A 22,531-nucleotide genomic window follows, 5' to 3' on the forward strand; every position below is an offset into this window, starting at 1 on the left:
CTTTCGGAATCGCTTCTTATATAGAGAGAATTGTCGGATTTTGTCATTCAAAAGCCGATTCGATGAAGATATTGTGTTATCGTCGAGTGCCAAGCATGTGGTGCTTGCTTAAGACTGAAGAGAGGCTTCTTGAGTTGGCAGACGACTTTCGGATGAAAAATTGGATTCGAAGCAAGGTGGTTGTACTATGTACACTTCCTCTTCTAATTCGCCTTGAAGAAAGGTGTTCTTGACATCCATCTAGTGGAGGTGGCACCCTTTCACTGCAACATGTGTTATCACGGTCTGCACGGTTTTCATCTTTACCACCGGGGCAATGGTCTCTTCATAGTCTACTCCATGTTTTTGTGCGTAGCCCTTTGATACGAGTCGAGCTTTGTAGTGGTTGACGGAACCGTCGGCATTATACTTCAGTTTGTATAACCATTTGTAGCTAATTGCCTTCTTGTGCGGTGAGTGAGGGACGAGATCCCATGTCTCATTCTTGCTAAGAGCTTGCATCTCCTCGTTCATCGCTTCAACCCATCGCGGATCTTTAGCGACTTTGGCAAAGCTCTCTAGTTCTCGAACTGCTGCCACCTTCATCATAAATGCATAGTGTTATGCCATATAGTCGTTGTAGCCGAATCTGCTAACAGGATTCTTCTCACGGGTGGAGCGACGAAGTTTTTTGTTTGCCGATGTGAGTGCTCTCTTTACTCCAGGCGACCTCATAAGAGGCACATCAAAGCCATCGAACTCACTATCAAGTGAGTGAGTCGATTCGTTGTCGTCGAAGTGATCGTCTTCATATTCCGGCATTTTGGCCTTCCCTTTGTCCATCTTTGGACTTGGTCAAGATATGCTTTGGTTGCTTGGAGGCTCTTGTGGTCCGCTCAATTTGGTTGAGATAGGAGTTGACACGGGCGGACCACAAGAGGCTCGTCCAGGGGAACAGCTTTGGAGGAGTTGACACGGGCGGTAAAGGATCTCCAGATCGCCCAAGCTCGGAGGGAAGGCGGCGAACAGGCTCGTGACCGACGGCCTCCGGTAGGAAATATGTGCATGTGGTGCGACGAGGTCGGCCACATCCGGAAAGACTGCGGGGACTTTGCGGAGGCTTTGAGAACCTGGGTAGTGTACCTGTGGGAAGGTCGGGTGCACGCCAGCGATACCCGGAGGGCCCTGAACCGAAACGACGGGCGAGGAGGAATGAAAAGGCTGATGGAAGAGGCAGCGGCCCGGCACGCGGAGATCGTCCACTACTCGGCGTCATCCGGTATTCAGGTCGGAGGCAGCGAGGCCCGGAAGGAGAGCAAAGCCGGGCTCTGGCCGACGATTCTAGAAGGCCTCGCCGGTGCCCGACTAAGGAAAGACGAGGCGGACCGCGCGGAGAAGTGGGTCCAGGAGTTACCCGGTCGAAGAAAAGACAGGTTTCGTCGAAGCAGCTACGAGGCTCTGGTTGAAGACAAACGGGTAGGTAAGACCGGAGGGGCCGGACCCTCACAGAGATACGAAACCCGATTCGGGCCGAAACGGAACGAGGCCGGTGAGACCAATGCCCGAGATAACCACAAGAAGGGCGGATACTGGTTGGGCATGGAGATCGAAAGGACCACAGGCCTACGAAAGGTCCTGGAAGAACGAATCCTCGATAGCAAGGTGGAACTGTCGTTGCGGGAGGTGCTTGGAATCGCCAAGAAGGAGTTCCACGACTCCATCGTAGACTTGGTGAAGAGGAAGAGGCTGTCGACGGAGGCAGAACCGGGAAGGCCGGTGGAGGTGCGAACGACGCACATAGAGGACATGGCGCTGGAAGACGAGTGAGCGGAGAGCCACTATTCGAGGCCACACTTGGGCCCGAGCGACCACGGAAACCCCGGTGAAGATCAGAGACGTTCAGGAACCGGTGGTGGCGCTAGTGGACCACGGTTCAGAAATAAACCTGATGTCCATGGACTTCTACAAAAAGGGGAAATGGTTGATCAACACCAAGCACGGGTGGAAGATAAGGGCGGCGACGCGCGCCACCGAGGAACTACACGGGGCCTGCCCAAACGTGCGAGTCAAGATCGGCCACGTCGAGATAGACCAACACTTCTTTGTGCAGGAGATGTCCTCGCACCTGGTCATACTGGGAGAACCGTACATTACGGCAGCGCGGATGGAGACCAAGGTGCTGGACAACGGGTCGGCTTACGCGAGGGTCAAGAGTCAGGACGAGCGTCATTCGGTCCACAAGCGAAACTGCGAGCGAAACTGCGAGTCCTCGGTGGCGAGAACCGAGAGGATTTTTAGAGAGGGCTGTCAAGGCGTGGGGTCGCGATAGTCTGGACACTCCGGGAAACCCCACAAATGTACGATAGAAGCGAAACCGAAGAAACCTTGTACCGTAAGTAGGAAGTTTTGTTTCTCCGACAACGGAGGGTGTATGATAGTCGGCGTCGTTGGCCGAGAAAAGACAAGGGCGGAAGAGCGACTTCGGGCGTGCGGAGTTCTCGGGCCCAGCGAGGAAATCAACGGAGCCGTGGAGGCGGTCTCCTTCGACGATACCTTGGGAATACTGCGAGAGGTGGTCGGAGAGGGCCCTAAAGAGGACCGGACGATACCGGTTTGTTCAGAAGAGATGTACGAAGTCATCGCGGACTTCAGTCGGGGGTTCGAGTCGGATCGGACGGCCCGGGTTAACACGAAGTACAAGACTGTGGACCGGAAGATAAGGCCAGTCGTGGCACCCTTACCGGAGGGCAGCAAGTTGAGAATCAAGGCGGTCGCGTCGGACCCCAGTTTACGAGATCCGGCTTGCATAGGACACACCTTCACCGACAGAACGCTACGGGAGCTCAAAATCGGTGGGGGCGGGTTCCTACTGCCGGCGGAAGAAGATCGGTTTCGGAGAATGCTCGGAAGGCACGGGAAAGCCTTCGCATTCTCACCGGAAGAGGGTGCGTAGACCCGATAGTCGTGAAGCCGATGGTGATATTCATGGTACCGCATGTGGCGTGGAATCTCAAACCAATTCCGGTACCGAGAGCTCACATCCCGGAGCTGATGGAGCTGTTGAGGCAGAAAGTCGATATGGGCATCCTCGAACCGTCGAGTGCCCCGTACTCAAGCCGGTGGTTTATAGTACCGAAGAAGAACGGGACATTGCGCTTCATTCAAGACCTGCAACCGGTCAACAGAGTGACCATTCGGAACGCAAGAATCGGACCAACGATAGACGAATTCGCAGAGGCCTTCACCGGAAGGTCGATCTACTCGGTCGGTGATCTGTACTCGGGGTACGATCAGTTCCAACTAGCCGTGGAGAGTAGAGACATTACGACGATGCGGACTCCCCTCGGCCTAGTACGAATGTGTACGCTGCCATAAGGAGGGACGAACTCGGTGGCCCACATGGTGAATGCGATGAACAAGGTGCTGAGGGATTGTATCCTGGACATCACCATGCCATTCTTGGATGACATCCCGATCAAGGGATGTCCAGTGGAGGAAAAGGACGTAACGATCAGACCGGACGGATGCCGGAAATTTGTGGCGACACACATTGACGACTGCGAGAGGGTGCTGCAGAGGTTAGAGGACGCGAGGCTCACCTTCTCCGGGGAGAAATCGGCCTTCGGGAAATCAAAGATCATGGTCGTCAGACATCTATGCGGACCGTATGGCCGGAAACCGTCTCCGGCTAAGGTGGAAGCCATCTCCGCAATGAAGCCCGACTGTAACTCGGTCATGGAGGCACGGAGGTTCTTGGGAGCATGAGCGTTCTACCACATATGGATCCCGCATTACGCCCACGTTGCCGAGCTGCTATACGGGTTGCTGAAAAAGGGGCGAAAATTCGAATGGCGAGACGAGCATACGGAGTCGGTCCGAAAGATGAAGGAGGCTCTTGCTGTAGCTCCGGCACTCCGGAAGGCTGTCTACGAGAAAGGCACTCCCATCTACATGACGGTAGATACAAGTCCGACCGGGATCGGATGGGTCGTCAACCAAGAAGATGAGGACGGCATTCGGTTCCCAATCCAGTTCAGCGCGAAGGTCCTCAGCGAGCGACAACGAGGATACGCCCAGGTTAAACGCGAACTCTAGGGTATCGTTTCGGCGGTGAAGGCCGATAAAGACTATCTGATCGGGACCGAGGTGATTATCGAGACGGACTGCCTGCCGATTCTCGGCATGGTTTCCGGATGCGCAACCCCGGACCTGGCAATGCTCAGGTGGATAGCGTACATCAAGTCCTTGGATCCGGAAATACGACACATTTCCGGGAAAGACAATGCCATGGCCGACATGCTTTCGAGGGCGCGATTCGACGACGAGGGCGGCATGGTTTCGGAGGACAAGGAAGTCGGCGTGTACTTCTTCGAGGCAACTTACGTAACAACCGAGGGGGGGAGCACTCCGGCGCTTAACAATTTCAACAAGAGCAAGTACGACGGGGAGTGGCTGCAAATTGGGGGATTCTTAAGGACGATGACGCCGGACGCGTCATGGACAAAGGACGAGGCCAACCGGATCCGGAAGAAAGCGTACCGATTCTTTCTCCGGGACGGATACTTGTGGAAGCACCCGAAGAAGAGAAACAGCATCCCACTCCGAGTAGTGGCGATGGAGGAGGAACAGGAGGAGTTGTTGAAGGCCTACCACGACAGCCCCTTGGCTGGACACCGTGGCTCATGGGCCACGTTCAAGAAACTAAAGGGGAAGTACTGGTGGCCGGGACTGTACCGGGACGTGCATCGGTTCGTGACAACTTGTGAGAGCTGTCAGATACACTCCATAGTCTGGCATCGGGACGAGCTTCACCCTACATACCCTCCGGCCATCCACTTCAAATGGATGGTAGATTTGGTGACGATGCTGATGGGTGTGGGGCAAATGCGATATCTGGTGTTGGCCCGGGAGGACCTGACGAACCAGGTGGAAGGCCGAGCCCTGCAGAACAAAACGACCGCGGCCGTGTGTCGGTTCCTGATCGAGGACGTGATATGCCGGTACGGGTGCGTCGGGAAGACCGTGGCTGACCGCGGGGAGTTGGACGCCGAAGAGGCCGAGGAGTTGTTCGACCGGTTAGGGGTCAAGCTCTCGCTCACCACAGCGTACAATCCGGAGGCGAATGGGAAGGTGGAGTGCAGACACGGACCGATCGTCAAAGCGCTAGTCCAAGCATGCGGAGGCCAGGTTGGGAACTGGCCACGACTGTTACCTTATGCCTTGTGGGCGGACCGGACAACGCACAGTTCGGTAACCGGGTTCATGCCGTCAGAGCTCATGTTCGGACAGAAGCCGATCATGCCGATGGAACGGACGATCTCCTCTTGGGCGACAGTGAACTGGAGAGACGAGATGAGTCGGGAAGAACTGCTAGCGGCGCGTATACGACAGCTCAAGCGGAGGCCAGAGGACGTGGAACAAGCGACGGAGAGACTTCGGACGGCGAGGATGAGGAACAAAGCCCGGTTTGACCGAACGCACCGGCTCTGACCAAAGAAAATCGAGGAAAGCGACTAGGTGCTAGTCTACGACAGCAGCCTCGACAACCAGCAACGGGCAACACGGAAGTTTGCAAAGCGGTGGTTCGGGCCTTACGTGGTAACGAGCGCCAACGACAACGGGACGTATCACCTGGCGGAACTCGACGGTACGAGGATGGTGATACCGGTGGCAGGGAAGCGGATCAAAGCGTTCAAGAAGCACCACGACGGCGAACCGGATCTAAGAGGCCTGGATAACGACGACGAACAGTCCAAAACGGAGGACGAACCGATGGACGAGGAACCGGAACCCGGACCGGTTTTCTCCAACCAGAACCCAATTTTGGCGCATACCGGTGGATGCGCGGTTAGGTGGGGGCGGATGTCGTGAAGAAAACCGTCCCTTAGCGCAATCGGTGCATAGAGCACGTAAACCGGCTCTTCACGCGTGCGCGCCCTTTAATGTATATAATAGAGAGTAAGGTACAAAGGTATATCCTAGGTAGTTAGATTCAATAGGTAGGAAGTTAATGAGGGAAACGGCTCCCTTCTTGAAGCTATAAAAGAGAGGGAGACGCGGGGAGAAAGGGATCGCGCATTGAGGAGGACGAAGTGCTGTCGGACCGAAACCGAACACTTCTCCTCTGTTCGTTCTCCATCGCTCTTCTCTGCAGGTTTTCGGGAGGCTCGCGCCGCTTCGAGGAACGCTCGTGTGCTTCCGGCAGCACCTCCATCCTATCCCCTTTCGTGCGCAGACGAGCAAGCATCGGCATTTGTTCGCCGACCTGTTCGGTTGTAACCGCTCGCGTGCTCTGTTGTTTATTTGTCATTCGTTAATATACAAACATTCGTGTCTCTCTGTCTCTATGTCCATTCGTGTCTTCTGCGTTGACGGGCCGTGTCCCTGTGTTTCTTTGCTCATACGTAACCGGGCGTCTCTCTCTTTCTCTTCCCCTTCTATCACCTGCTCTTTGGTTCAAGACCCCGGTGGTCCCGCCTCGTTTCTCCACGCACGCGCGTAGTAACGCGACAACACGTTATTGTGACTTCGTTGCGATGTTACGGAATCCATGTGCTATTGCGTAGTGTCTTCAGTATCCACGGCTTTGTTGAGCGGTGTCGTGGAGAAAACCGCCCCTAGGAGGAATCGAAGGGAGGAGGCGTGACCCAATCCTTTTCGTGTGTGTGTGTGTTTATGAATTGTACATAGCTAGGAATAGATCGGCCGATGTACATATGTACTAGGGAGGGTATTAATTGTCTAGGGAATCGATGCGTATCTCTGTCTGAAAGGATAGAGAATAAAGTTGATATGTTTTGATGTAACGGCCTCCTCGGCAACCTAGAAAAGGGAGGTGAGAAGAAGAAGAAGAGAGGGGGGGGGCATTTTGGGCGAGGAGGAAGTGTTGCTGGACTGGGAACCGAGCTCTCCTCTTCAACCGCTGCTCTCCACTACATTTCTGTGCCAGTTGCCTCTGCTGCGTGTAAGCCCGTGTGCTTCTAGTAAAGGCTCCTTCGTGCGTTCTCTGTGTCGTTCGTGTGTGTGCGTGGGACCTCCGTTTTGGGTCTGTTTCCGGCTTGTCGGTTGTAATCGTTGTTGGCATTGTAATTGAATCTTCCGTTCCATTCTCTCTCTGTGTGTTTTAGCGAATCACTCTTCCTCTTCTTTCTCCCGCTCCTTGGTTCAGGGCCCCCGCGGTCCCGCCTCGTTTCACACACGAGAGCGTAACAACACGACATATTTAGTGAACCCGACGTGAACAAAGGTGGCCAAGGAGTTGAAGATGAGGGGATCCGAGCTTGCTGAAGCTATGGCAGTAGTCGTTGACCGGCTAGTGAGTGCTCGCGAGGGAACGGGTGCCCTCGATAGGGCCATAGAATCGATTTATGGCACCATAGGCCGATTCGGCGAGAAGAATGCCACGAGCAATTTGGAGGCCTATCGGGCCGAAATGATCATGAGGGACACCCCCAAGGACAGACGATTGTCCAGATTACCCCGAGCATCCACGCGGAGGTGCTCGAGGTGTTGGCCAGACGCCAGGCTTGGGTGGAGCTCGAGGGGCGGCTCCTCGAGAAGTAAGGGTACAACGATTCGCTTCGGCTGTCGAAGCGGGACTTCATGGCTTGGGTTGAGAGCCTTGGAAAGGGGAGGAACACGTCGGTGCTCCTCCAGGAATTCGAACAACGGTTCGCTCGGCTGTCGGCGCTGGATCGGATCGTGCTTGACACGAGTAGGGTCTTGTTGTTCGTTAACTCGGTGCACGCGCTGGATCCGGAGAAGGTGGGTCTCCTATTGGAGACAGATGAAGGCCTCACGGCCGATTGGGTCGTGGTCAAAGGAGTCTGCGCCCACTTTGACAAGCGGCACAAGTGGAGCGATGAGGGCTCATTCGCGTCGGGGCCGGTCCCGACGAGGAAGCTCGAGGAGCCGGTATCGGTGCCGACTGGGAAGGAAGAGACTCAGAATTGGCTCGAGACGAGCCCAGCCTCGAGTAGAGTGGTTGAAGGCTCTTCCGGAGGAGTGGCTCTGGAAGAGCTGAGGCAAATGGTGCGCAACCTCCAGATCGCACAAGCACAGAGGGACAACGGCGATCAACCTCGTGACCGGAGGCCGCTAACGGGGCAGTGATGCATGTGGTGTGACGCTATCGGTCACATTCGGAAAGAATGCGTGGATTTCGCAAAGGCACTCCGGACCAACGTGGTGTACCTTTGGAATGGGCGGGTGCATGCCGGCAACACACGGAAAGCCCTAGAGTTGAACATCGGGCATGGCGCGATGAAGCGCTTGATGGAAGAAGCGGTGGTGCGACATGTAGAGGCCGTCCACTACTCTGCGTCGGCAAGTATCTGGGTCAGGGGCAACGAGGTCTGGAAGGCGAAAGACTCCGGATTCTAGCCGCTAGTGCTGGAAGGCCTCTCCGGGGTACGGCTAAAGAAGGAGGAGACGAACCGCGCGGAACAGCGGATCCGGGAGGTCACCGGATGGGATGATCCAGTTCAAGAAAAGATTGGCTTCGTGGAAGCCGCATGCCAGAACTACAAGGTCCTGGTAGAAGACAAGCGTGCGGGAAGGGTTGGAGGGGCCGGTCCCTCACAACAGTACAAGACCCGGTTTGGACCAAAGCAGAACGATGCCAGCAACACCGGGGTGCCAGACAAAACGAAATGGGCCAGTTACCGGCTGAGCACAGAGATTCAGAGGTTGACGAACCTGCAAAAGGTCCTCGAGGAGCGGATTCTCGACAACAAGGTGGAGCTATCGCTGAGGGAAGTGCTCGGAATCGCCAACAAGGAGTTCCACGACTCCATTGTGGACTTCGACGGAGCTAGAGCCGGAGAAGCCCGTAGAGGTGCAGACGATGCACCTAGAAGACACGAACCTAGAGGATGAGTTGGCGGACAGCTACTATGCGAGGCCGCATTGGGCCAAAGCTACTACGTAGACCCTTGTCCAGGTTGGGCACGTGCAGGAGCCTGTGGTGGCATTGATAGACCACGACTCGGAGATCAACCTGATGTCCATGGACTTCTACAAAAAGGGGAAGTGGCCGATCAATACCAAGCACGAGTGGAAGATACGCGCGGCGACACGCATTATGGAGGAGTTGCATGGTGCATGCCCGAATGTACGCGTAAAGATCGGCGACGTTGAGATAGATCAACACTTCTTTGTGCAGGAGACCTCCTCGCACCCGGTGATACTCGGCGAGCTATACATTACGGCGGCACGGATGGAAATGAAGGTGCTTGACAACGGATCGGCGTACGCGCGCGTGAAGAGCTAGGACGGACAACGCTCCGTTCAATTTTGGACGGTGAGGCCGAACCATGAGCGTAACCGTGAGACCCTCGGCGGCGAGAGCCGAGGGGATTTTTAGAGAGGGCTATCAAGGCGTGGGGCCGCAATAGTCCGAACACCCCGGAAGAACCCCACACATGTACCATAGGTAGGAAATTTTGGTTCTCCGATAACAGAGGTTGTACTATAGCCGGCATCAGTGGCCGGGAAAAGAAGCGGGTGGAAGAAAGACTCAGCCCGTACGCAGTCCTCGGCCTTGGCGAAGAGATTGATAGTGCCGTGGAGGCGGTCTCCTTCGATGACACCTTGGGGGAATTACGCGAGGTTGTCGAAGGAGGCCTTAGTGAAGACCGGGCAGTTCCAGTTGGTTCAATAGAGATGTATGAATTCATCGCTGACTTCAGGGAGAAGGTTGGGTCCGGTCGGATGGCCCGCATGGATACCAAGTACAAGAATTTGGACCAGAAGGTGAGGCCAGTCGCAGCACCCTTGCCGGAGGGCAGCGGAGAGCGGATAAAGAAGGTCGCCTCATACCTAAGTTTACGGCAACCGGTCGGCATAGGGCACCAATTCACCGATGTAACGCTACGGGAGCTCAACGTCGGTGGGGGTGGGTTTCTACTACCGACGGAGGAGGACCGGTTTCGGAGGATGCTCGAAAGGCACGGGAAAGCCTTCGCATTCTCGCCGGAGGAGATTGGGTGCGTAGACCCGACGATCGTGGAACCGATGGTGATATTCACGGTGCCGCATGTGTCATGGAATCTCAAGCCAATTCCGGTACCCAAAGCTCACATCCCGAAGTTGATGGAACTACTGAAGCAGAAAGTGGAGATGGGCATCCTCGAACAGTCGAGCGCCCCATATTTGAATCAGTGGTTTATCGTGCCGAAGAAGAACGGCACGTTGCGCTTCATTCAAGACCTGCAATCGGTCAACATGGTGACCATTCGTAATGCAGATATTGGACCAACGATACACGAGTTCGCGGAAGCCTTCGCCGGAAGGCCAATCTATTCGGTCGGTGATCTATACTCGGGGTACTATCAGTTCCAACTAGCCGTGGAGAGCAGGGATATCACGACGATGCGGACACCTCTCGACTTAGTGCGGATGTGTACCCTGCCGCAATGAGGGACAAACTTGGTAGCGCACATGGTGAACGCGATGAACAAGGTGTTGAGGGACTGCATCCCGGACATCACCATGCCATTCCTTAACGACATCACGATCAAAGGATGTCTGGTGGAGGATAAGGACGAGGCGGTTGGGCCGGACAGATACCGGAGGTTCGTCGCGGACCACATTAATGACTGCGAGAAGGTGCTGCAAAGGCTGGAGGACGCGCGGCTCACCTTCTCTGGAGAGAAGTCGGTGTTCGGCCAATCGGAGATCCTAGTGGTCGCTCACCTGTGCGGGCCCTACGGTCGGAAACCGTCTTCGGCAAAGATAGAAGCCATCTCCGTAATGAAGGAAGAGTGTGAGTCGGTTACGGAGGTGCGGAATAGGTTAGAGATGTGTATTGTGTGTGTGTGTGTGTGTGTGTGTGTGTGTGTGTGTGAGAGAGAGAGGAGAGAAAAACATGAGATAGATAGAATAGGCAATAGACAATAGACAATACTCAAGAACATGTATATTACAAAGGAGATTAACCGCCCTATTACAAAGTAGGCGAAGAGTGTTTTATATAATCACTCTCTCTCTTCATTAACTACCAAAGCTCATGAGTCATGGGGAATGTGGAAACTCATTAGTTATGTGTCAATGACACATAGTTAATGTGTAACGAGTAGTGGTGTGACTTTTGACCTTTGAGTGTTCATACACTCTCAAGGGTGTTTACACACTAGGCTAGGTTGATCTTGATTCTCAACAACTCGACAGCATCAAAGTCATAAAAACGGAGAGAATTTTAACCAAAAGTTTTGAGGGTGAGGCCTCTTGTTTCTCATAGATCACATCCAACTCTCTCTCTCTCTCTCTCTCTCTCTCAACATAATAAATACAACCTTTAAAAAAATGGTCCTTTGTGCATTCATTCATACACTTTGCATTACATAAAACTTTGTGCACATACGTCCATGTGTAATGTAGAATGTAGAAAGTAGAATGTATAATGTACGATGTACAATGTATAATGTACGATGTACAATGTACAATGTGTAATGTGTAATGTAGAAAGTAGAATGTATAATGTATAATGTGTAATGAATGTATAACAACAATATCTACCGTATGAATGATTAGAAAAGACCTAGTCAAACAACTAAATGATTTTCGAAATTGCATGTTTGGAAATTAGTCATGGATTGCCCTAAAAGGATAAAAAAATTCCTCATGGATGAGTTTGAAAGAAGTGAATCATTGTTTTAATTTTTTTCCCCAAACAAATAATTGTTTTAATTAGCAAGGGTAAGGGCTGGTAATTGCTATTAACCACATGCATATTGAGGTTATGTCACATTGTTTCATCTTGAAAGCTTTGCACATGCCCAAGCATCACTAACCACATCATAGATTAAGCTTTCCACCTCGTTTAGCTATGAAGAATGCATTGTATGGCTCCACATGGGTTAAAGGGTTATATTTAAAAATAGAACTTGAAAGGAGACTAATGAATCTCAAGGAGATACCATCGACATGCATATGTTTCTTTTCCATTCCAACAAAGATTGATGGAACTAACTTCCTTTTTTTTCCAAATTTGGTGCTAAAGGGAGACCCTCATATGACAATTAAACTTGCTAAAGACATAGTCCCAAATAAGAGACTTCTCAAACCCCCAAATATAGGAGATTTTAGATGTACACTCCACAAGAGACCTAGCCCACATGCTCCTTTCAATCAAGTAATTTTTTAATTCAACAAAAAGTTGATGTGTGCATAATTTTGCTTGAATCGAAGTCTTAAACCTCGTCAAATATGCTTGAATCCAAACATTGATCCACTCAATAACATATCAGCAATATTGTCGATAACCATCCGATATTGATTACATTGTTGGTTATGTTCTAGATAGTAATTCACCTTTTCGTAAAACCCGTCCTACTATTTTCTTGCATGTTACATTCAAACCAAATGGACATCTACTTGGGCTGGTCATATGCCCTAAGCTAGACTTGTGAATGCCAATCATATGAACTCAAGGGTAAGCTCGAGCTATACAAATCCTCGCATTGGGAAATTGCAATCAATGAAATGGTTTGAATTTCATAAGACTATAACACATGTAATAACAACGAAAGGATGGAAATTGCATAGAATAACCTTGCCTTAAAAAATTACAAAATATCCATAGTTTGATGACTTGTCAATGCCAATCATATGAACACAAGGGTAAGCTCGAGCTATACAAATCCTCGCATTGGGAAATTGCAATCAATGTAATTGTTTAAATTTCATAAGAGTATAACACATGTAATAACAATGAAAGGATGGAAATTGCATAGAAGCTTGCCTTAAAAAATTACAGAATATCCATAATTTGATGACTTGTGAATGCCAATCATATGAACTCAAGGGTAGGCTCGAGCTATACAAATCCTCGCATTGGGAAATTGCAATCAATGTAATTGTTTGAATTTCATAAGATTATACACATGTAATAACAACGAAAGGATGGAAATTGCATAGAAAAATCTTGCCTTAAAAAATTACAAAATATCCATAATTTGATGACTTCTCAATTAAATATATATGCAGTGGAGCTATTGGTGTACAACTAGTAAAGAACATTTAACATTCTAAGGCTAAACCCATATTGTTCAATGTAGTTTCCACAAAACTCCATTAGATGTAATCAAATAATTTCTCAACATGTACATACACAATCAAGAAATTGTGATTTGTGTACTCCAAATCAAAGTAAAATTAACAATGTTAACCATCTTTATCTTCATGGTATAAAACCATAAATTAGGATGGATGCCTTTACTTAAGTATTCTTTAATTTTATGCATTATTAACTGATATTGTTCCAATATGAAAAAGTTACACATAAATTCTTATTTAGAAGAAGTTTCTTAAATTTCCCAAATTTCCACTAGAGTATGTTATACTTTCTGTTGAATTTGTAGTGCTTACAACTTTTCTTTTCTTTTTCAATATTTCCCAATTGTATTAATGGATGCAGAATGCAATCACAATCACCATCAACATATGGGGCTTTGTAAGATATGGAATTTGAATACTCAACCTATACTTTCATATATTTATATCTATATCTCTACATGCATACATACATACATATACGGTATATGTATGTATGTATGTATGATACCTCTTATTAATATTAACTTTTCTTGCTCCTATAATTCAGGTCACTTTCTCGAAAAATGAAGACTCTTGTTTATTCCATGAAACTTATTCAATCATAATAAGTCCATTATTAGAGTAAGATTTTAGAGAGAGAAATACCCATTTTTTTGTAGTAAAACTTGTGAGTTTAAACTTATTATCACATGTGGCGATCTTTTCTTTTAGAGTCATCTCATTGATCGTGTGTGGCTTTCTTACACTCCTAATTTATACATTGGTTTCACAGGTATGCAAAATGTATTTTCCCAATCTATGCATTGGTTTCAACTTAAGATTCCACGCAAAAGCATATATTTCCATAATAATCATATATAGAAAAAAGGGTTAGGTTTATTGTCATGTATTGCTAGAGTTTTTAATTAGGTACTTGGATGACAACTATCTTGTCCCATGCATGTTGAGTAGACAAGAGCCTTGAAATATAATTTATACGTAAACCCGAGAGTCCAATGACATTTAATTTCTAGAAACCAAAGGATAGTCTCGACTCTCAACTCACCATGCATTACTCCTTATAGGATGGTGCCATTGGGTGGAACAACACCTAAATTTGATATACGATCCAAGGATTGAATGGCTAACAATGTAACACACTTTTCCATCTCCTTCAATATTGATGGATCTCATGACAATGTACTCTTGAAAGTTTTATAACTCCAAAACTTGCGTTGTTAATGAGACAATTGATAGGTAATCGGACGTGTCCCGTTCCTAATGTTCAAAGTGCATTGGTATAGATTGCGAAGATATAGGACATGTATTAAGCTATATTTTTGGGAGGGAGGGGATTCACTGTCTTAGATGGGTAGTCTTATGGAATTGTGCCAACTTGAAAATCATCCTTACCCTTTTCTTTCTTTCTTTTTTTTCCAAAGAAGAATATACTCCATTAGTTAAAACGACATACAATACACAACTTTAGACATTACCTACCTCCATCTGGGCTACATCACTTATTTATCTTACACTAAATAGCCCACATGTTTGTTCTCCATATTTCTCGTGTCATTCATGCCCCTCTATCATCTAATGGAAGGGGGGGAACAGCCATCTCAATACTACGTACTACCATCGTATATCCACTCCAATTTCTACAGCCATCGGTGTAGTACACCATCATTTTCTAAAATTCAGCCTCATTAATTCTGAAGCATCATCTGTTCCATCAATCCGCTCATATTGGGCCCTCAATGTAGTTATTAATGTGTGCCATATTAGCTTAATAGATTCTGTTGGAGGCCGTTTGTTTGTTGAAAATACCCTGCTACATCTTGCGATCCAAATGTTCTATATGATAATGTGTGCTAGCAACATCCATAGATCTTCAATTTTCTGCTTCTGGACATTACTTCTAGGTGCACTATTACCAGCGATCAATCAAATAGTTATGTTCTCCCCTCTATACATAGTTGTACATGTGCTATCAAATTTCTCTACATCGTCATCAAGACAATGCCAACAAGCATGTCCCCAATTGAGGGTAAATGAGCTAGAGGCATGACAAAGCGATCGTAATGCCCTTCTCCTTACAACCGTAGCCTCATGACATTCCCAGAGACAATGGGAAATGCTTTCTAGTTGTCCACATGCACTACATCGGGGCCCTTAGCCCACGCTCCTAGTGGCAAGGCTCTATGCACAATAAACCATAAGCACATCATTATCTTGCGGTCACTGTTGTCATGCCATATCATTTTCCAAAATTTAGCTGATCTCCTTTCACTAATGCCCTCTTGTATCCAAAATTTACGAGCTCCAATATCTTTGTGTTCTTGTTTTAGTATAATTTGCCTCCTGATTTTCGTGTTGTACTTGAAAAATTGCACGTTTAAAGCTCTTAAATGTGTACTTGAGTTAATCAGGATCCCTTTTATAGTTAGTAATCTGATGTAAAACTTTGTTAGGTTGCTCTTCTATTACGTAAACTAGTTAGTGACCAAATTCAAAAAATGCATTTTGGGTTGTAAAAATGGTTATGTAAAAGTTTTAACACACCTAGGAAGTTTTGTGATCATAGTACTCAAGTGAAAAGTAGGACTATTTACTTTCTTTTATTAATTCTTGAATATTCGCCAACGGATTGATATAATTACTCTTCTTCTTGATCAATAAAATGATATATTTGAATTACTAAAGTTTTTCCCTCTTTTTCACCTCTCTTATCAATCGTGATGTTGGGAATGTAAAGACTTATTATTTTAACTTACCTTATTTAACTCTCACATGTGCCATGTTAAAAGGGTTACCATAAACCTTCCTAACTTAAACATAAAAGGGTTATAACTGTAATATTATTCAATAAGAGATAAATAACTTGGAGTTTGGTCATATGTTAATAGTTATGGCTTATACATAGTTCACTTCATAGTACATAATATACTTGAATGCATTGGCAAACATTCTTTTTCATATGAATGCAAATGAATGCACATGTTATCAAAACATTATTATGTTTTTTTTTACACTTTTTACCTTAAAAATAATTTGCCTTCTAGTAAATAATGAGCACAAAAGCATGGTATTTAGCATACTTCGAGGGTGTTTACCACACTCGAATGATTGAAACATTCTCAAATACGTATGCACATATGGTTCATATTATGCTTCACTTCAACTACCGCTAAAATCTAGCATTCCGTTGGTATCCTACTCATTCTTTATTTTATTTACAATTAAGAATATTGCTAATAGTAGAATCTCATGTTCTTAATTGGTTTGTTGTGCTTGATATTTTCTATGCTTCCATCTCATTGTGATTACCAACTCGTCGACGCCACTTCATTATGGCCTCGTGAACATGTTCTTCGAATATGGCACTCTTGAAGTTGTTCCCCATCTACAATTTACCAAAAAAGAATATACTCCATTAGTTAAAATATACACAACTTAGATCCCTTTATCAAGTAGGCCTTGCCTAAACTATCCTATCATTAATGAGTGATCTCACTTATTTATCTTACACTTTCGCATGGGTCTCTAGCCAAACTTTCATACAAATCACCTTCATTTAGGAAGGCATACACATCACCTTCATACAAAGCAACCCCCCTATCGAATATTAGACAACGGATCAACTTGAAATTGACAACCAAAAGTGGTTCAAGGAAATGTGTGGAAGTGAGATGAAGAAGGACAACATGTGTAAAATCAATATATATGGTAATTGTGTTGATGAAGGACGGGTCGTTGAACTATCCTATATTCTGGCCATTGGAAATAAGGAACCACATAACACAGAAGAAGCACTCGGATGGTTGGAACAACAAATGGGTGTTCATTTAGACTCATCATATTGTACCGCAATAGGTGTGAAAATGAAAAGACAATTTTAATTATTCGTTTGACCAATGTAAATACAAGAGTTAAATAAAGTAAGCTAAAATGAGGATTTACATGCCCAACCCAAATAGAGTAGAAAAAGAGAGGCATGCTTAGTAAATGATAGAATTAATTTGATTAGTTGATTAGAAGTAACCAATTCACGCAAAGAAAGTAGAAATTTCTAATTTCCCCATAGATAATGGGCACTCCAAACGTTGAGCAAGGGACACACACAATCACATTAATCTGAGATTTGGAGCACAAAACTTATGAGGGTACTCTTTCACTATCCAACAATGCTAAAGGACTAGATAAAGCATTACGAGTTGCTAGCCATTTGGTGCCCATGTCAGATCCCAAATTGAAGTGCACAATATCCAATGTTGCTACCCTTTCATGCTCAAACTTATGACGTGATTATATTGATAATATGAAAATATTTGAACGGTTTTTAGATTGATGAAGATTTAAACATCATTTAACTTTAGTGTAAGCACTCAATTGTATTTTGGGGTCAAAGTGTGTCCACAGATGATTAGTGCATGGGATATTGTGGTTATCTTTTCGTAGTAATTGAACTGAGTTGAGCATACCATAATAAACAATCTAAACCTTTTCTCAACATAAAATAATGTGATATTTGAAAATATATATGCCTTATTTGGAGAGTTGATGAGAACATGCTAGGTTTTTGCCTCTTTTATTGTATACTTTGCGTACCTGTGTAACTAGTGCATAGATCGGTAGCGTAACGTAGCCACAAATTATCAATGACATAATTCTGAAAGCAATGATCATGCATGTTAATAGAAATTCACACTTGTAAAAATTATCGTGGCAAATTTGAGTTTGGAATCTTACCCAAGGGCTAGAGAAACTCCAATTGAAATCTTGCTACGAAATAAGCAAGAATGACTATCTTCCTTAAAAGTAAACTGTAAAAAAAGTGCCTGAAAGGTTAATCTTAGTGAAAAGGTATTGTCTTACTCAATCATAGTGTAAAAATTCCATATCTTACAGTGCCCCATAGGTGAGTGGAGATTGCTATTGCATTCTGGATTCAACAATACAATTGAGAAATATTCATAAGAAAATGTGGTAGTGCACACCATATTAGACTTTAAAAGTACACATACACATACACATACACATACACATACACATACACATACACATACACATACACATACACATACGCACACACACACACACACACACACACACACACACACACACACACACACACGTACTAAACAAATCAACCTGGTACACATACACACACATACTAAATAAATCAACCTGGAAGAGTATGAAGTGAATGAATTTGATGATGAGTTGTGGACGTTTGAACCAAAACAACTCATCGCTTAGCATCACATTTGGCAAGCCTATGGTCACTGAAGCCTTATTAGTTAATTCAGCGGCCATCTTTGTGATGATGCGTTCTAGTTTTGTACCAATTATAAGAACTAGCTGCTCACACAAGAATGCCATAGTAAAACTCGTGATCAACCATGTAATAATATTGCGTATAATTAACCTTTCTTCGCTTAATGTTTTAAGTTGGAAAATGTGAGAAATATCACGACTTACAACCACTGGTAGAATAGAAGTCCATAGGTATGTTTCCCAGCCTGTAGTTTGTATATAGGTAAGTTAGTTCATTCCCAACCTCAATGTAGCACTCACAAAACCACATAGTCTTCGATCATTGCACATTCTTCCACGATTTTCATGAATTCTACTTCTTCAATCACTCTTTGAGACAAACAATCTATGGTTGTCTTCAGTTGTGCAATATTTCTCTTGACAATTTCCAAATTTTCTTTGAGTGTTTTTAAAATTATCTTTCTACATTATTATTTTTTCACGGTTTTTAAACCATCTTGAAATTTACCACCAGTAATGTAAAGGGTTACTGAAAATGGAAATTCTCAATCATAATTGTACGTATTGCCCTTGTGACAAGCAATCTCTAGTTGCAAATGACACACAATAGCAAGTCTACTCTTTTCTAAGCTAATTAACTCTAGGTCTTTTCCTAGACCTTGGCGCTTTTTATCTTGTGTACCCATTTCTATTCACACAACCCCACCTATATAAGATAGATTTATTTTCCCCATTTCCATTAACACCCTATTTCTGGAGCTTTGGAACCTATTCCTAACCAATGCTCATAAAAATGATTGGAACTCTAATCATTATCCTCATTGTAGAAGCCTAATTTTCAATTGAAGTTATGCAAAATGGTTCATTTTAATGGAGAAATTAATGCTTTAGAATTTGATCACTATGCTTACATGTAAATAGTGAGAACCATGTTTTATCTTCTATGTTTTTGAATACAAGTTTTACCAAATGAATGGAAGATCCTAATTAAATATACATCAACAACATTGAAAAATGTAGAAGTAACTCACCATCAATATTCACCAACATCAAGAAAATACTATAGCCCCATAGAAGAGGACTGTCCAATGTAAACCCAAGAGAAAAACCACAATTATGCGTGTAAGATGTGTTATATCCCCCAGTGGAAGAAAGGGATGATAGTTCACAAGAAAAAACTATAGAACCTTGGCTAACAAGTTGATCGATCAAATGTGTGTGTATGCAAAAATTACCCCACTCCTACCACATGTTTGAAATCAACTTCCAATGTCCTCATCATATATTTGTGGAAGTTGAAGGCAGTTTGAGGTGTCTTCATATGACACTGTATTATGTAGGCATGTTAGATATAATACCAAGTTATTTGGGATGTGAAAAATATATGGCATCGAGGCTAGAACTTGTAACGTAGCTTATAAATGGGTGACATTACTACAATCTACATTGAAAGATTGATTTACCTTGATAAATCCACGTCTTAATGTCTGGTAATCTGATTCAGAGATGGCATTGAAAAACATTCTAAAGAATGCATGCTAGAAAAACAAGGAAAAGCTCATAATGGAATAAATACTACAATGGTCAATTAAGTGTAGAGTCTAGAGATATATCAATGAAAGCAAAGTTGAATAATGGATTTATAATACCACATAGGCCAAGATGGTGTTTGTCGTCCACAAACGATCTTGTACAAAAGTTGTTTCCTTCGAAAGACGGATATCTTCAAGTCAAGAAAAAATAGCAAATCAAATTACATACTTTACATGGATCAAGGCTTAGCATTCTTAAGGAAGATAAGAACATTGGTTTACTTTGAAAAGTTGAGGGACACTATTTAGTTATAGATAAGCCAAAGTTTTAGGATTTCATTGTATAGAGAAACCTTTTAAAAGAATTCAAAATCTATTGTGCAACACTAGAAAGCACCCATTACCCCAAAATCTCATAATGTCCCACATTGTATTACACTGTTTTATCATATCACAAATGTATGTGTTTACATAGGAGTGATGGTGAATGTGATATAGCTACAAAAAGTTGGTTCTTGATATTTTCCTGTCAAATGGGTGTAATGGTATAATGGAGCCTATTTAATCAAATCCAAGAATGAGCATACAATTCATAATTTCTATTGATTTGAAGCTTATATTTATTACCAATGTTGAAGACAATATTGAGAGAACATTAGCCATCAAACTTTTGATGAGCAAAGGTCTGGAATTATGGTTCTTCTTTATTGTTTTAGGAGAATAATAGTTACAATAATCATTGATGCATATAATTATAATTTTTGGGAGCCTTCAAAGTGTACAGAATTTTCATTACATGTATTTCACATGAACATATTTATTTCTTTTTGTTGTTTGGGGCTTTTCCCCTATTTGAAAAACATACCATATCTTGCTTTGTAATTATACATATATTGAGAAAATTGTATGGTGAATCGTGAATTATATCTTGTTCATGACCATCTCAATAAGAAATTAGGGTTTTAACGCAGTTTTTGGAATGTTTGTTAGAATAGAAAAGAGATAAGAAACAACATGTTTGGCAATAGTGAATGAAATGTTTGGGTTTTCAATGGATTCCATTAAGTATACACATACTAGGATTTCGTGAAGCCATTTCTTCTTTCTCTATTGACCTTTCCTCCCATGCCCTCCACATCTTCACCTTTGAAACACACGGAATAATTGAATGCCAAACAATAGATCATGGATCAATGAAAGATTCACAAGAAAAAAACAAAAAAGTCTCATATATTTCAGATCCATGATGTGAATGTTTATACCTTCCATCTGGCAATGGCCATCGTGGCAATGCAAATAAACACGTGGACGAGAGCCAAGATGAACAAGAAGATGTGAAGCTGGTGCAATGCAGTGATGGAAATAAATGGCGATTTACCCTGATTATAAAGAAATTTATAATTATAAGGAATCTATTGAAAACATCATGGAAATGATCACTCAAAAATAGTGACATGGCAATGTTAGCTGGTACTAAGAAGTTTCGATCGACACTTCCTTGCGATGAAAGAAGAGGAACGCACTTGATTGTGATGCCTCACTAAGTGTTGATAGATCCTTACACTAAGAAGGATTCATCTAATAAGCAATAGTATAACATAATTGAAAACATTTGGAATCTCTATATAACTTACATCTTTACATGTTTCATAATCAATCTTCTTTATTTCCTCACTTATGGTGGCATTGTGGCATTGGTGCATTATCTTGACCCATGGAGAGGGGACACAAATGTTAGAGAAGGATCCTTGGCCCACAGTTAGTGCTAGTGAGATGAAACCCACTAGCATAAGCTCTGCCATTTTAAAACATTAAAATTTTACACGATTAGTTAAGCTCGAATCGAAAGCATGACATGGGTATTACGATGATCAGATCGGAAACCATACACATCGATGCTAATTACTCTTAATAGAGGCCAAATGAATACAATCGAATTACTTAATTAGCAACCAGCCACCATTACCTTCTTTTATCTTGTCTAGTGCTTCTTCAAGGTCCTTCTTCTTGTGTTTCTTCAAAGCCTATCACAATATATAATTCATTAGGGTTACAAATTAATACACCAAATCGAAATGCAATAACCAACCCATTGTTTCAATGGCTTACTCGTCCTATGGCAAAGATGGCTCTTTCGACGAGAAGGGAACCGAGGATGAAGACAAAGCACGCGAGAGCGATGCCCCAAGTTGGGCTGTAGAGTAATCGCACATTGTCCACCGAGGAATTTGCGCCTCCCCCACCTGCCATTACTCTCTTATATTTTAGACAAACTATTACAACAGATAATATGCCTACTCCTTGGACTTCTAAGGGAAAAACATTTACTCCTGCACTAAAAGGTTCACTCTTGATGATTTTCTCACTCAACTCTTATACATGTTGACACAAACTATTTTAGACAAACTATTACTCTTGCCATTACTCTTATATTTTAGACAAACTATTACAAAGATAATATGTCTACTCCTTGGACTTCTAAGGGAAAAACATTTACTCCTGCACTAAAAGGTTCACTCTTGATGATTTTCTCACTCAACTCTTATACATGTTGACACAAGAATCCATGTTGACACAATTACCGTAGGAATAAATGATGTACACTCTTTCGTTTACTTATTTTGTTTTTTTCCTCATTATATTGCAACTTGCAATGCACTTTTATTGTCTTTTTGGGCCTCGTTCTTGACTATCAATAATTCATTGGG

The 22,531-nt window shown here is 44.3% G+C and overlaps 2 protein-coding genes across 2 annotated transcripts in view; one reads left to right on the forward strand and one right to left on the reverse strand.

Moving 5' to 3' along the window:
• Positions 1 to 13,909, forward strand: part of LOC147861409 (MLO-like protein 7) — a 41,942-nt gene extending 28,033 nt beyond the window's left edge. Inside the window, exons 11-13 of the mRNA XM_087322374.1 lie at positions 13,397 to 13,432; positions 13,583 to 13,656; positions 13,747 to 13,909. Of these exons, the coding sequence (XP_087178500.1) occupies positions 13,397 to 13,432; positions 13,583 to 13,656; positions 13,747 to 13,909 (273 nt within the window). The remainder of the gene's footprint in view (positions 1 to 13,396; positions 13,433 to 13,582; positions 13,657 to 13,746) is intronic.
• A 2,310-nt stretch (positions 13,910 to 16,219) lies between these two features.
• Positions 16,220 to 22,096, reverse strand: LOC147861410 (MLO-like protein 6). Its single transcript, XM_087322806.1, has 15 exons — positions 21,933 to 22,096; positions 21,790 to 21,847; positions 21,458 to 21,618; positions 21,086 to 21,202; positions 20,901 to 20,967; positions 19,941 to 20,014; positions 19,755 to 19,829; positions 19,527 to 19,618; positions 19,323 to 19,372; positions 18,496 to 18,536; positions 18,202 to 18,375; positions 17,921 to 17,956; positions 17,764 to 17,837; positions 17,623 to 17,683; positions 16,220 to 16,417 (listed from the first exon to the last, which is right to left on the reverse strand). Exons 1-15 carry the CDS (start codon positions 22,071 to 22,073, stop codon positions 16,316 to 16,318), a joined length of 1,323 nt encoding a protein of 440 aa, XP_087178932.1. The 5' UTR covers positions 22,074 to 22,096; the 3' UTR covers positions 16,220 to 16,315.
• Between the last annotated feature and the right edge of the window lie 435 nt (positions 22,097 to 22,531).

Source organism: Azolla caroliniana, unplaced genomic scaffold, assembly GCF_043228905.1.
Source record: "Azolla caroliniana isolate FFs.n. ecotype wild unplaced genomic scaffold, voAzoCaro1.0.p SCAF_7, whole genome shotgun sequence".
Classification (NCBI taxonomy): Eukaryota; Viridiplantae; Streptophyta; class Polypodiopsida; order Salviniales; family Salviniaceae; genus Azolla; species Azolla caroliniana.